Source organism: Nematolebias whitei, chromosome 9 (assembly GCF_014905685.2).
Source record: "Nematolebias whitei isolate Nwh7 chromosome 9, NemWhi1, whole genome shotgun sequence".
Classification (NCBI taxonomy): Eukaryota; Metazoa; Chordata; class Actinopteri; order Cyprinodontiformes; family Rivulidae; genus Nematolebias; species Nematolebias whitei.
This window is the reverse complement of record NC_056506.1, coordinates 30,885,200-30,900,885: the sequence shown is the minus strand read 5'-3', so window position 1 is coordinate 30,900,885 and position 15,686 is coordinate 30,885,200. Positions and strand designations below refer to the sequence as shown.

At 41.5% G+C, this 15,686-nt stretch overlaps 1 protein-coding gene across 1 annotated transcript in view; it reads left to right on the top strand.

The window, feature by feature from the left end:
* kmt2cb (lysine (K)-specific methyltransferase 2Cb) overlaps window positions 1–10,941 on the top strand; it is a 77,108-nt gene extending 66,167 nt beyond the window's left edge. The window contains exons 42-61 of the mRNA XM_037682212.1: window positions 43–103; window positions 234–466; window positions 1,112–2,749; window positions 2,994–3,185; window positions 3,782–3,946; window positions 4,045–4,174; window positions 4,513–4,660; window positions 4,745–4,929; window positions 5,209–5,333; window positions 5,591–5,861; window positions 6,026–6,165; window positions 6,665–6,775; window positions 6,859–7,975; window positions 8,073–8,209; window positions 8,312–8,454; window positions 8,543–8,717; window positions 8,807–8,923; window positions 8,999–9,072; window positions 9,393–9,501; window positions 10,102–10,941. Coding sequence (XP_037538140.1) covers window positions 43–103; window positions 234–466; window positions 1,112–2,749; window positions 2,994–3,185; window positions 3,782–3,946; window positions 4,045–4,174; window positions 4,513–4,660; window positions 4,745–4,929; window positions 5,209–5,333; window positions 5,591–5,861; window positions 6,026–6,165; window positions 6,665–6,775; window positions 6,859–7,975; window positions 8,073–8,209; window positions 8,312–8,454; window positions 8,543–8,717; window positions 8,807–8,923; window positions 8,999–9,072; window positions 9,393–9,501; window positions 10,102–10,194 — 5,364 coding nt within the window. The 3' untranslated portion in view covers window positions 10,195–10,941. The remainder of the gene's footprint in view (window positions 1–42; window positions 104–233; window positions 467–1,111; window positions 2,750–2,993; window positions 3,186–3,781; window positions 3,947–4,044; window positions 4,175–4,512; window positions 4,661–4,744; window positions 4,930–5,208; window positions 5,334–5,590; window positions 5,862–6,025; window positions 6,166–6,664; window positions 6,776–6,858; window positions 7,976–8,072; window positions 8,210–8,311; window positions 8,455–8,542; window positions 8,718–8,806; window positions 8,924–8,998; window positions 9,073–9,392; window positions 9,502–10,101) is intronic.
* Window positions 10,942–15,686: the final 4,745 nt, after the last annotated feature.

Here is a 15,686-nt window from a genome sequence, read left to right as displayed (position 1 = left end):
CGTTATTTATATGATAACCTTCTTGCTGATTTGGGGTTTTAGGATGGCAAATTGACACAAGTAGCAAGACCAAATACTCCAAGCTTTGGACTAGGATTTGTCAGTAAGTTCTCTAAAGATTATCTTGCAGTTTAATTTTATGTTTTTAATTTTTAGGTTATGGCTGCAAATGTAAAGACGTTTGCATTTCAGCTGTCGAGATTGCTAAAAAGAGAGCTACTTTCTTCCTACAGATAATCCTCAGAGGGCTCAGTATGAGGAGTGGCTCCAGGAGACTCAGCACCTACTTCAAGTGCAGCAGAAGATTCTAGAAGAAAAAATTGGGGCTCACAGGAAGTCTAAGAAAGCCCTGTCTGCCAAGCAAAGGACTGCTAAAAAGGCAGGCAGAGAGTTTCCTGAGGAGGATGCTGAGCAGCTCAAACATGTCACAGAGCAGCAGGGTGTTGTGCAGAAGCAACTGGAGCAGGTAAATGTGCAGCCTGTCAAGCTCCACTGCTTACTCCTGTCTCACCGGTACATACTGGCTGCCCTAAACACTGTTTCCCATTTGCACCTCCGAACAGTTTTAATTGTTAAAGAGGGATAGTCAGTACAGTCATAAAAAGGAGAAAAATAACTATCATTATTTCACAGAAGAATCCCTGGCATTGCTAGAAGATAAACATATGAAAGCTTTTTGTATTAAAGTGTTCTATCTGATCATATTTTAGTAGCAGATATAATAAGTAGTATTAATTTGTCCTATTTGACCAAATGAAACTTAGAATGTGCTCTGGAAAGTAAACATCAAATGTGTTCTTTTCAAGCAATGAACATGTATTTAAACTGAGGATTTCCAAAAGCACAGGAGAGCAATGTACATACAGTATACTTGTATCTTGTTCTAATTTAAAAGTACACTCATTTATCTTTCCCTTTTGACAACTTGTGTGTCCTCGTAGGCTTGTTTTTTATTTTAAAGAAAATCAGAAGTCCAACCTGTGTTATTAATAGAGAAGTAGCTATAACCTGTTTCCAAACCTTTGTCCAAATGTGTAATTGACCACTTTAAAACATGTTATTTACTCTTTGATCATACTGTACAGATCAGTTTTTTCTCTTCTTATTCTAGATCCGCAAGCAACAGAAAGAGCATGCTGAACTTATTGAGGAGTACAGAGTGAAACAGCAGCAAAACAACATGACACCATTAATGCCTGGGATACCAGGCACTCCTGGCATGATGCCTGGTGGTCCACCGATGGTACAGCCACCCATGAACCCCATGATGCAGATGCCGATACACCCTGGCCAGCCAAATGCACCCTCACGTATGCCCAATCCCCCACCTGGCTGGCATCCTGGTGCTTCAATGCCTATGGTTGGACCAGGAATGCCACCAATAATGCCTCCTCAGGTACCTGTTGTAAATTCAGCTCAACCCTTCCAAATGCCAATGGGCAATGTGTCCCAGCACTCTCAAATGCCTGTGGAGCCCCAACCACCACCCGCTCCACCAGGTGCTGTTAAACCCATGCAGCCAGCTGGGGTAAAGTTCGATGACAACAATCCATTCAGCGAAGGTTTTCAGGAGCGTGAGAGAAGAGAGAGGCTGCGGGAGCAGCAGGAGAGACAACGAGTGCAGCTAATGCAGGAAGTTGAACGTCAGAAAGCTCTGAAACATCGTATGGAGATGGAGCAGCAAGGAATGATGGCCCCAGATGGGAGCATGGCACCACTTGCTCAGATGCCGTTTTTTAATTCAGATCTACCGCAGGACTTCATGCAGCCTCAGAGGGCCCCTTTACAACAACAGCAACAACTTGGACCAGTGTTCCCCCAACAGCAGGGCATGCAGCCTGGTATGGGCTCACCACCTGGAACTTTCATCCAGGGGGACAGAAGAGCCATGATGGGTAATGGGATGATGCAGCCTGACATGGGGCCCAGTTTAGGGCCTGATAACGTTGCTCTACAAGGACCTAATTTTTCTCACGCTCAGGCGAGATCTCGTCAGTTCAGTGGACCAGGAATGATGCCAAAAATGCCCAGTGAGGGTCCTCCATTTGGTGGTGATTCAGCTACACCTCTACCGTCCAACTTTCCAGGCTCGGGTCAGTCGCTCATACAGCTGTATTCCAACATCATTCCAGATGAGAAAGGAAAAAAGAAAAGGAACCGCAAAAAGAAGAAAGACGACGATGCAGATTCAGTCAAAACACCCTCAACTCCACACTCAGACCTCACAACCCCTCTTACTCCTTGTGTCTCAGACACCTCTTCAACTCCTACTAGAAACCCCCATCTCTTTGGAGAGCAGGACTTGTCTAGATCCCCCCTACTTGGATCTACCACCTCCAGTCATTCAGAGCTTGAGAGGCAACTTTCTGGAGGGCAGTCTGGACAACTTGGTCTGTCATCAGAAACATCAAGAATGCAGGCTCAGGAGCACGAGAGGATCCTCAATAACATAAAGCTTGAGCAGACTGATGCCCCTGAATGCCACGGGCCAACTGAAGGGTCCATCGGCTCAGAAATGAGCTTTGTGAAAGAAGAAAGTAACAAAGGGGGCATGTCTCCATTTCCCACTGGGCAAAGTCTGAGCAAAGGGGAGGCTGGTAATGAACTACTGAAACACCTTCTGAAGAACAAGAGTACACCTCCGCCTGGATTGTCCCAGCAGAGGTCAGAGGAAAGCCTGCGCTTGGAGGAAGAGGAATCCACAGACTGCAAAACCTTACTGAGGCAAAGCTCCATAGACAGCAACGGGGTCAGTATTTGTTAGTCATGCAGTTACAGGGCGCTAAAGGGGGAATCAACATAGTGAGTCATGGACAAGCTAAGGGTGGCACATTATGGTTAAATTGATATGATTCATAGTTGTCAATATTCAGTCAGTTTTGTGTTGGAAAACATCTAATTTAAATCCATTGTGCTGTTTAAGTCATTTTTTTAAGTTTACAGCTTTTAATAAAACCTGTATTTTATTTATTTATTTTTTACTCTACCTTCAGGCATATTCAGATGGAACCTCTGACTTTCCTGGGCCTCTGATCTCCGAGCAAGAGAAGAAAAAAGGGAGAAACAAGAGGCCACCAAAAGGAGGGGAGAAACCTGCTTCACGCTACAAGAAGAGGAAGAAAGAAGGAGACGAGAGGCAGCTGATACACTCAGGCACTGACTCCGTTATGCACCAAATCAAACAAGTATGATCTGTTGTTCCTCTGCTTTTCTTTTTTCCCTTCTCATAAGTTGCAGTTTGTTTTTTTCTATATAAGAAAATTCACAGTTTAAACTGCTCATATTTATCTGCAGTAGATCTAATGTCAGCTGGACCAGAAATTAAATGTTAACCTTTTTCCAGCACTCTTTTTAAATATAATATATAGATGTAGTGTATTTATTGTGCGTTTTGCCATTTAAACAGAGAAAGTTATTATGTGAAGTTACTGCGTGTAGATCTACATGGAGGGGAGCTTGTGTTGTCCTGATAGTGTGAAAAACTTGTAGGCAGCTGTGACTCGGTTGTTGCGTTGTCATGTTCCAGCTGTTAGATTGATGCTTCAATCCCTCATCCCTGACACATTGTGGAGTGCCCTTGTGCAAGATAGTAAACCCCATGCTGCCTTTCAAATCCTAACTGGATTGTAGACAAAATATGTGTGTAGAGTGCAAATGTTGGTTATATCATCATGTGTGTGAAAAGGTGAATGGGGAAGCACTGAAGAGAACGTTGTGGATTTCAAACAAGGTTGAAAATATGTTATTTAAGTTTCTCTTCTAATTGTTTCACTTTTCACAGCAGCTCTCCCTGCTGCCCCTCATGGAGCCATTGATCAGGGTGAACTTTGCCCATTTTGCTCCCTACGGCAGCGGCCAGCTCAATGGAGAAAACCTCTTGTCTGGGACTTTCGGCAGCGCCTCGCTAGATGGAGTTTCAGATTATTACTCCCAGCTGGCCTACAAGGTGAGATCTTCTTACATTACTAAAGGGAACCTGAGTAAACCGAGGAGTTCATGTGTGTTTGAGTTATAGTGTGTGCTGACATTGTCCTGATTCTACAGCAGAGTAACTTGAGCAATCCTCCAACACCACCGGCATCTCTTCCTCCCACCCCACCGCCTGTGAATCGACAGAAAATGATCAACGGATTTGCCACAACAGAAGAGCTGGCCAATAAAGCTGCTGCCATGGGTAAGTGCTTAAACTTTGCAGTGGTTCCCAACCCTGGTCCTTTAGGCACACCATCCTGCATGCTTTAGTTGTTTCCCTGCTTTGACACACCTGGTTTGAATGATTTGGTTATTAACAGGCTTCGGCAGAACTTGAGGAAGTAATTAAATCACTGAATCAGGTGTGTCAGAGCAGGGAAACGGCTAAAACATGCAGGATGGTGTTCCTCAGGGACCAGGGTTGGGAACCACTGGCTTAAAGAACTTGTGAAGTACTATCTTCTCATTTTATGTTACTTTATAAAACAATATTATGAATCTAACAAATGAATTATGATACTGTTTTCCTGTTAAATACAGTTTCCAAAGGCCTAGTGCCAAAGCCGCTACATGTCCCATTTAGGGTAGAGGAAGACCTGCTAGCCCGGGCCATTGCTCAGGGACCCAAAACTGTGGATGTTCCTGCTTCTCTTCCCACCCCTCCTCACAACAACCAGGAGGAGCTCAGGTAACGGATTAATTTTAGTACTGTAGGACAAAATAGTTATCAGCTACGTGATTTTGACTGTGTTGGCTTGTTCTGTGATCACAGTAACCGAGGACAGGAGGCTTGCAAGGACAGAGATACACCTGACAGCTTTGTACCGTCTTCGTCTCCTGAGAGCGTCGTCGGCATGGAGATCAGTCGCTACCCAGACTTGTCTCTGGTGAAGGAAGAGCCGCCATCTCCTTGTTTGTCTCCTGTGCTCCCTATGCTTCCTGCTCCCGATGGGAAAGGTAAACACCCACAAATTCCTTCATAATTCAGTCATCCAGTCATAATTAATTAGAGATTGTGGAGCATTTTTTTGGCTCAAGTATTGGTGCATATAGTTACACAAGTTTGTTTTGTGCTCAGCTTAGGGCAATAAATAAATAAAAACAGTTGTTTTAACATGTCCATGTTTACATAAATTGTTGGCTGTCACTAATAAAAAGTTGCAGGCACTTCACCTGGTCATTTCATTTAAAGAATGTAATTGTAGTTTCAGTGTTTTTACTTTATTACTTTTCTAGGGTCTGAGATCAAACTACAGAATATCAAGACTGAGCCTTCTTCTATGTTCTTTGGCCCCCCGTCTAATGATTCTAAACAAGGGCTGGTTTCTGTAGCTATTACACTGAGACCAGCTGCAGCTGAGGTAAAAATACTTCCTTTTACAGACTTTCACTGAAATCCAGCATCGACACATTTTTTTTTTTTTAGTTCTGTCAATTTATAAAACATCATTATCTGCCATAGAGTTTGAGAAATAACGCACCTGTCACCTGCAATCACTTTTATTCGTTGATTATGTCGTGCTCTGAGGTACATCAATATTTAAAAAGGTGACTTCCCCCCCATGCAGTTGTAATGTAAAACCTCATTTCCTAAATATTTTGTGTTTGTGTCTCTCAGAACATCACAGGTGTAGTGGCAGCCATTTCAGACCTACTGTGTGTAAAGATCCCCAGTAGCTATGAAGTCAGCAGCACCCTGGACCGTCCCCCACCATCTATGGGTCCAAGGATGCTTCACCATGGCATGGAGCCTCGTCCTCCTATGCTCTTCCACAGACAAGGAGATGCAGGACTTCATGGTGGGCCTGGACAAATGATCAGGCCCAGTGGACCGCAGGGACTAATGCAGCAGCAAGCACATCATTTCCATTTCCAAACCTGTAACCCAGGTACGGGAATCCAACTAAATTAAACACGAGCATCACTAATATAACCTGTAATTAAAATGTTGTCCAATTTAAGCTGCACAGTATGACACCTTGTCTTTTCTTGCTCAGATTAATTTCAAAATAATGATATGATGTTATCGGTTATATATTTGTTGTTCCTTCAGGCTCCACTGTAGGTCGAGGACCTGACCATAAGGCCCCGGCCAACCCTGGATGTAGACCTCAGTGGTGCTGCCACTGTAAAGTGGTGGTTCTGGGAAACGGAGTCCAGAAAGCCATCAAAGACCTTCCTGCTCAAATGAAGGTACCCAACAAGTTTGGCTGAAAAGCTTTGAGTCGTTTGAAGTGCTATATTCTTAAGATAGACCATGTTTCAGCCAAAGCAGTTGGATGTCAAAGGGGAGGTCTGAAGACTTTTTGCTGAATAAAAACACGCTGTTTTCAAGTTACTTATAAGCAAAACATAAACAGTCACTACTGTTCATTCTCTGATCAGAAATATCTACGTCCAAACTGTTTTTGTTTTTTTCCCAAATGACAATCTTTTGAATGTCATTGATTTTCTTTAAGGACAAAGTGAGCTGAAACTGCAAACCTAGGCATTACTTTAGACGAAATAACATTTAAACTATAAGAAGCCTAAAACTGACACGTGTATATGTATATTCATACATGGAAACTATTACAGTTCTACTTTTAAATCTTGTATAATAACCCTGCCTTATAGAGGGCAATCTATTTACAAATAATTTTTGGATTAAAAATGATGTTCCAGCTGAGCTTTGGTTCGTTTGTTTTTTTAGGAATTCAAAAGTCGTTTTAAACCTGAGGAAAACCTGGTCTTCTGTAGTCACAGCTGCTATCTTCTGTACTGCTCATCGCCACGGCTGCAATCCAAACCTACTGAAACAAAGGTATGTATCACTGGATCTTATGTAGAGAAACAAACTGGTTACACTGTGTTAATGGTATTTATTTTTCCATATCATTTCTCTAGGAATCAATGTCTGTCCTGCAGGCCTCAGAGCAAACAGAGAATTTTTGTAAAACTCAGCACCAGTACAGTAACAACATGTCCTCACTGGACGTTCACTGCCTCGCCCAGCTTCAGCCCAAACAGTCTCCCCCGTCCACTCCTCCCATTCCCTTTCCTACAGCGGGTGATGCGCCCAAGACTGAGGTCAAATCTGATGCCCTCAAAGTGACTGTGAAGCTGAAGAGTCGGCCAAGGTCCTACGACGGCTGGCACCAGGGAAAGCGACAGAAAGGACTCCGCTGGAGAAAGTGGACCATTCAGGTGGTGATGCCAAGAACAAACTCCCAGCTTCCAGATGAAAATCAAATCGACGAGCTGTTGCAGAGACTCGGTGCGTCCCTCCGCCCTCCGTCTTTACTCAAAGACAAGAGGCGCTGCTGTTTCTGCCACCAGTTTGGAGATGGGATCACCGATGGTCCTGCTAGGTTGCTGAATCTAGACCTGGACGTGTGGGTTCATCTAAATTGCGCTCTGTGGTCTACTGAAGTGTACGAGACCCAAGCCGGTGCCCTCATCAACGTGGAGCTAGCGCTGCGTCGTGGCCAAACGGTTCGCTGCGCCTACTGCCAGCAGACTGGAGCTACCAGCGGCTGCCACCGCCTGCGCTGTACCAACGTCTACCATTTCACCTGCGCTCTGCAAGCCCAGTGCACCTTCTTCAAGGACAAGACCATGCTTTGTCACGCCCACCGGCCCCGAGGAACAGCAGGACAAGCCCTGGAGCACGAGCTGCGCTGCTTTGCCGTGTTCCGACGTGTCTATGTCCAAAGAGACGAAGTGCGTCAGATTGCCACGGCTGTGCAGCAGCCTGAGTTGGGTTATACATTTCGAGTGGGGAGTCTGGTGTTGCACGCAATAGGCCAACTAACTCCAGAGCAAATGTCCGCCTTCCATTCCTCAACCGCCATCTTTCCAGTTGGCTACGAGGCCTGTCGCATCTACTGGAGCATGCGCCATGGCAGCCGCCGCTGCCGTTACGTCTGTTCTGTTGAAGACAGAGACGGGCAGCCAGAGTTCATGATCCGAGTCGTCGAACAAGGCTACCAAGACCTGGTCCTGACTGATACCTCTCCTAAAGGTGGTTCTTGAAGAAAATAAAGGAATCTTGGGTTTTTTTCTGCCTTTTTAGTATTCAGTTTAAGAGCTTTTCTATGTGCTTATCTTGTTTTAATCAGGAGTTTGGGAAAAAGTGTTGGGTCCAGTTTCAGAGAAAAGAGCTGAAACAGGCACTCTGAGGTTATTCCCTGTTTATCTGAAAGGAGAGGATCTGTTTGGGCTCACAGTTTCTGCAGTCGCCAAGATCACTGAATCGGTTTGTACCTTCTTTGGGTGATTTTATTTTGGTGTTTGAGTTTAAAATCTTCGTGAATTTCAGAGTTGCGTTCTTTTTTCTGTCTGTACTCCTTTACTCCAGCTCCCAGGAGTGGAGGTGTGCGACAGGTACTCGTTCCGTTACGGACGCAACCCTCTTGTGGAGTTGCCTCTCGTGTTCAATCCAGCTGGTTGTGCCCGAGCAGAGCCAAGAACAAACTCTTCCTACACCACACTGGTGATAAGGTAACTTTGGCCGAGGACAGCATTCAAGTTCAAGTTAAAACAAAGTCTGAGTTTGACACTTTTTTTGTGATTTATTCTCATAATTTAGGCCTCAACCTCAGGTTGTGTCCAGCAGCAGTGCTAGGTCTAACCAGAATGTGGCTCCAGGAGAAGGTGGCACTCCTCACAATAAACCTCCGGTTGTACACCCCAGGTCCTCCCAGTACCGCTGGATGAAGAGTGAGTGGAGAGTAAATGTCTATCTGGCACGCTCACGCATCCAGGTGAGGAAATAGGATTCATTAAATCTTGTGCTTTTACTTTGTGGTTCATCCTTAAAGAATCACAAGCTGCTGATGTTCTGTATCTGCAGGGCCTGGGGCTGTTTGCTGCCAGAGACATCGAAAAACAAGCCATGGTGATCGAGTACAATGGAACGGTCCTCCGAAATGAGGTTGCCATCAGGAAGGAGAAGATTTATAGCTCTCAGGTATTCATTTTAATAATAAGGTTATTTTTCTTTTCCCTTTCATGAAAGCTAAGACGTGTCCTTGTTCCTTTCTAGAACCGAGCCGTGTTCATGTTCCGCATCGGCAGCGAACATGTTGTCGATGCAACTCGAAGTGGAGGGCTTGCAAGGTAACTGAACAATTTAAAATGTGAACAGAAAACATGCTTTTGTCTCTATATGATGTTTGTGGTTAAATTATGGTACAATGGCATTTATTTCTGTTTGAATGAGATTTAACTTCACAAGTTGTCAACTGAGGAAAATGAAGCGAAATGCAGCGTCTCTGCACCTGTTTAACGTTTATCTGTGTCAAAACTTGTAAAAACAGTTTCATGTGTTTGTATTAGAGCATTATATTCCAGTTCAAACTAGAACGTAGTAGAAAGCCTGAGTATATGACAGTGAAACACTTTTGTTTGACCCGTAAAGTAATTTTTTCTTTCTTTAGATATATCAATCACTCTTGTGCTCCTAACTGTGTTGCTGAGGTGGTTACATTTGAGAGAGGTTACAAAATTATCATCAGCTGCATACGAAGAGTTGAAAAAGGAGAAGAGGTGGGTATACACATATATTTATACACACACATTAAGAATGTAATGGTACATGTATTTGTGTTCTGATTGTACGGTACAGACGTTTTGGACTGACACAATGAAATGCGTGACAATTACATCAATCGCAGGTCGTTCAGGTCCATCTGGAAGCAAAAGGCACGTTTAATTGTTTTATTTAAGTACATTTACAACAACTGTAATAAAAAGGAAAGAGCAGTGAGAGACGAGAGGTGCATGTACACAGTAAAAATTAAAGGTACAGTAATGTACAATACTTAAAAAAGTACATTTGCCTTTTACCTTGAAGGGTAATTTTTGTAGCCTTAGTGATACCTGAGAAAGATGGAGGACACGCTGAAGAGACCATGTCTTTTGGCTCACTTGCCTTGGAATCCTTCCAGAAGAGCTCTCATGCGGCTGTTAGCAAAATACATTCAAATAAAACGTGCGCCCGCTCCGATGATCACCTCTACCTGGTGTATTCTCGTTCAAATCATCTGCATCCAACTTGTTTTTTCTGAGAAGGGTTTTGTTGTTGCAGTCGGTGATAAACGCGTCATTGTGATGCTCAGTAACAGATTTGCCTCCCTTGTTTTCCAGCTGTGTTTCGACTATCAGTTCGACGCCGTCGAGGGTCAACGCAAAATCATTTGCCACTGCGGAGCTCCGGAGTGCAGGAAGTGGATTAACTGAGCAAAACGAGGAGCCTAAACACCATTCCTTATTGGAGCGTGTGAAACGTTCTGTGCACGGGGGGAGAGAGAAAACAGGATCTCACACTGAAGTCGTTTATAAAGATAACCCGAAAGGCCTGATCCTTTTGAGGAATTAATAAAACTACGAGTTAACCAGATCGTGGAATCAAACCGAGTGGAGGAAGGGAAGACGACCACAGTAGCAGGACGTGACTTGTGCCATATGTGAGGGGCTGTGTTGTACGCGGTGCCTCCCGCCGTCTGTATGTATCTGCGTGTTTGTTTGGTGTACATGGGGTGCAGAATCCACCAGCGAATGAGAAAGCACTGTGCAGGGTGCGGCCTTATTGCTTACTAAGGGCAGGCCCTTTTTGTTCTATACTAATGTATACCATTTGACTAAATGTAGACATCACTGAATGAGGAATGTACAGCAACAATATACCGTGAAGGGAATATTAACTTGCACTAAAGAAAAAGAGAGAAAAACAAACAAAAAAAAACAAAAAAACACACCTACACACACACAAACTTTTAAATACTTGATTCCATGAGTCAGTTTTATCATAGGTCTCTGTCATGTGATTTGTGTGGAATTCGAGAGGTTTTGTATTTATTACTGAGTGAATGAACTTTATTCTTAAAATGACGAGATTGAGGTAAAGAAGGCTATTGTTTTTGAAGATTGAAGAAGACACGCTGTTACTTTTTGTATAAATGTACATAAAGAAAACTATAGGAATAACCGACCAAATACTACCTTAACCTTCTTGATGTTTGGGTGTTTTAAATCGTTTTTTTTTTTTTTTCTTGTTGTTTTACCTGTCATTGAAATTTATTTAAGATGGACGTTATTTTCATTTGAGAGTATATATTATGAATATTCTGTACAGAATTTGTAATATAACCACAATAATTCACAAAGTATTTTTGTTGTATTAAAAATGAGGTATTGTAGCGTAGTGTTTTGTGACTGACATACTTTGACCACTTTAAAGAAATATTTTTGTTGACTCACGAGTTAATGGTTACAGAATTTTAAAATGAAAAGGACTTTTTGGATAGAAAGAGTTCTGTGCGCTGTTAATCAGGTTGGATTTTAAAGAACTGTGAATTAGGTTTTGAAACCCCCAAAAAACAACTTTTTAACTTTGTATTTTAACAAGAACAGCGACCTGTTTTGTTCGGTTGTCACTTTTGTTTTTGCAAAAAGGTGCAAACGTCTAATTATGTTTCCAGTTTAGATGAACCAGTGTGCGACAGAAAGAATTGTATGTGAAACTAGGTTTTCCTTTTTATTTTTCTTCGGACAGAAACGGCGTTCTGCTGAGTCTGAAATATTTCTTATACTGACACTTCACACGTCACGTCGCTTAGAACCTGAAGAGTTTCTGCGTGCACAATTTCAAGTCGACTGTACAACTTTTGCAGACAGTCTTAGAACTTGTAATGTATATGGCATGTATTTTTTTAACTTTCCGAAGACTCAATTGTATATATTTTCTCAATGAATGGTTGTAACAGAATCGTTTCTTGAATATTTTTCTTCTCTTGTATGATACGACTTCATCTTGCCAGTGTGTTTGTGCTACATTTTTCTCAGTTTGTGTAAAGTAGTCAATACTTTTTTTTCCTCCTCTCCTTTTTTTTTTTCTTGTTTATTTTTGAAAATGCCTTTTGAAGTGTACAGAGTATGAGGTTTGGAGTTTGTGGAATTGAATTTAGAATCATTTACAAAAATAAACTATTTTACATGTTAGAAAACTGTACGACTTATGGAAGGTGGTTTGTTTTGGTCAGAAGAGGACGTTATTATTAAAGAAGACGAATATCTGCAAAAAGTTATAGGTAAGTTGATATTTTTAGGATTTCTGCTTCGAAATGTATTTATTGCTTATGATTTATGTTTGAGCTCAAAGTCATCCTCTTCAGCTGGACCTTAAAAGATGGATCTGCCTTTTTTTTATTTAGACAGATGTGCTTGAACGCTTTACTGCAAAAATAGGAGAACAAATGTTTATTGGGAAAAAAAGTTAAATATTTAAGATTTATAGCATTTTCTTAAAGAAAAAACTTTCAAACATTTACTATTGCTGCTCCTTTAGTCATAGACATTCTGGATAAAAATCCTGAAAAATAAACAAATTATTTGTAGTTACGCTCATGTTTATTTTATTACAAATTTCCCTCTGGTACTCCAATTGTATAAAATTATTTGCTTTCATGCTTTTGTTATAGCTTCTTGGAGGTGAGACCACAAAAAGTCAAGATTTTTCAAACCCACAAAATAAATTGATCCATCAAGTAAAAAATATAAATCTATATATTTGAAGATTTTTTTTTTTCTGCCAGTGGTTTCACGGTTTAAAATATCCTAATAAGAGGTTTCAATTCAGTTTATTTTTATGGCACCAATCACAACAGAAGTCATCTCGGGAGCTGAACAGAAACATTCACATACATATAAAAGCCAGTCAGTAAATGTTGTCAATCTAAGGAAGCCAGCAGACTGTGTTGGACCCTCACTTCATCACAGTGCCATCCTGAGCAAGCACAAAGGCGACAGTGGGAAGGAAAATTCCCTCTTATCAAAAAGAAACCATCATAACCAGGCTCGGGCCGAGCAGCCATCTGTGTCGACCGGCTGGGTTTGAGAGGAACAGACGAACTGAGTGACAGGTCCAGGTGAACTTTCTGTTGGAATTGAGACAAAAAACATGTCAAGGGTGGAAATAATTACAAATACAAACACGTGGAGTAGAGCAAGTAAAGACAGCAGCAGAGTGAGTCACATGGTCAATTTGTCCTTTAGCAGTTAAGCTTATAGCAGCAGAACTAAGGGGTAGCTCAGGAAACCCAGGCCAACCCTAACTATAGGATTTATCTAAAAGGAAAGACTAAATTTTAAAATTGGACAATGTGTCAGCCTCACGGACAGAAACTGGAAATTAGTTCCACAAGAGAGGAGGCTGATAACTGAAAGATCTTCCTCCCATTCTACTTTTGGAAACTGTAGGAACCACAAGTAAACCTGCAGTCTGAGAGTGAAGAGCTCTGTTGGGAAAATATGGAACAATAAGATCTCGAATATACAGTAAGATGGAGCTAGGCTGTAGAAAGTTTTGCATGTTAGAAATAATAGTTTGAATTATATTCTGAATTTGACACGGTTTGAGACCTGAAAAGACTTAACAAAGGTGACACTAGTCTAAAAGAAACTACTCCAATCTGGCTCATGCAGAACCAAGAAGACTTGAAAGGCAACGTTATAGAGAAAACAGATTTGTTTTTTGTTTTTTACTTGCCCTTGAGCATGATTTGAACTTTACAAAAGTCTAATCATCAGAAAGCAGGCATACGGGTTCAGGAAAATAACAGTAAAAACTATCAAAATTAAGTATTTTTCAGATAGAATTTATTCTGCAGTGTTTGGGGGCATCTGAATCTCTCAAACCTCAACTATCATTGCAGAGAAGAGACGCTCCAACATTCATCTGAAAACACGCAGGAAGCTTGTTAGAGATTACACTTGATTAACATTCAGGTGCTGTTTGGGCAATTAAAGACTGACATCCATTAAAGACAAAGGGTCTGAGTAAATTTAGACACTTTTTATGCTTTTCATAAAAAATTAAAGTGGAACAATTAACGTTTTTACTCCTTAACCTTGTAGTAAACTATTTTAATGTGAGACTAGCTTGAGGAATCTGTACAAATAGTCCTAATAATAAGGGCATGTTTTAAACATCGGGCTGACACTTGATATGCACAAAACTACAAGACCGCGTCCTAGAAGTTGACATGTTGCCATTTTATGTTCAGTAAAAAAACATTACAAAAGCTGCTGATGAGCACCAGAGGAGATTTATTAGACATCAGCTGAACTATTTGTCCTTCGAAGTGATGTACTGGTAATAAGCTAAAAGACAAGGGTGAGAAGGTTTGAACTGTTTCTGGTTTGGAGTGACCTTGTACGAGTGACGAAGCAGGCCAAGACTCTTGTATGAACACTTTGTCCAACAGAGGAGGAATTGTGCCCAAACAGGTTGTAGTGTGTGGAGCTAAAACAGACCTGTGACTATTGAGGCCCTCAAAACTGAGACGACAAACAGAGCCCCTTATCAAAAGAGTATGTTCTGATTAATCATGGGCCGAGACCGCAGAGTTGGTATATTTCATCACGGTGGCCTCAGAAGTTAAGCCTGTAAACATTTTCCAGGTGGTTAACGTTGGATTCTGTCATTCGTGTTTGTGATGCTTTGATACCTTTCACGAAGCTGTATTATCTAATGCCAGCAGCATCTTCCAGTAAAATCATACACTGACTGTGGCAAAACTCCCAAACCTGTTTCCTTTGAGGAGCACAAACACAAGTCTGAAGCTCCGACTTGACCTCTTCTAATTCAGATTTATGGAGGCTTGGCTTTCATCGTATAGGATCTGCTACTGATGACAGTACTTCAGAAGTCAAGAAGAGGTCACGCCTTGTAAAGTCAGGGCTGTTTTCACTTAAATAAAGATAAATTATGTCCCTTAACAGCACCAAAATAAAGGTTTATTCATCCTCTGCAGTACATAGTAATGCCAAGAGAATCTGAAGCTAACCAGCAGAAAAAGGACATGGTTTTTGTTGTACTTATTTAATTTTAAATATGTATTGTACTTTAAAACGTGTCTAAAAAGTCCCAAATTTATCATTGCATCCGAAAGAGCAAGATAACCTTCTCCTTTGTAAAGAATGATTATTGCCCCTGTCAAAAAGTTTAATGTGCAGTGTCTGTCTGTTACCAAATGGTCTCATTAATTGCAAATGGAGTTTTAATAAAACTTGCAGAAGTAATCTAAAACTGCATCGGGATATTTACAGAAGTAATCAATGGATGTATACCTACAACAGGAGACAACACTGTTCAAGGTGGTGGTCACAGCCAGCTGACCGTTACAAAACACAAAAATAGCAACAACTGCTGTCAGTTTTCTTAGACGCTGGGCTAAAATGTGTGGTAGTAGCTGAGAGTTATTCACAACACCTATTCCAACTGCTACTCTTTGCAAAACTAAATTGCTTAAAACTTTGCATCAACTCTTCGTCAACCCTGTTTGTCTGTTAGCAAATTATGTCATGGACCACAAGACGCATTTTAATAAAACCTTAAGAAAGTTTCCATTAGATACACATAAACAAATGATTAACTTTAATAGCCAAGATGGCTGCTGCAGGTGATTTAGCCAACAACACCAAATGGATGTAAAGAAGTCAGAATTTCTGATACTGAGCTCAAATCTGTTGTGGTGGTAGTTGAAAGGCATCCTCAACAAACAGCCAATGATTAACACTTTGAACAGATTAAAACTATATATATATATATAGTGTGTGTGTGTGTGTGTGTGTGTGTGTGTGTGTGTGTGTGTGTGTGTGTGTGTGTGTGTGTGTGTGTGTGTGTGTGTGTGTGTGTGTGTGTGTGTGTGTGTGTGTGTGTGTGTGTGTGT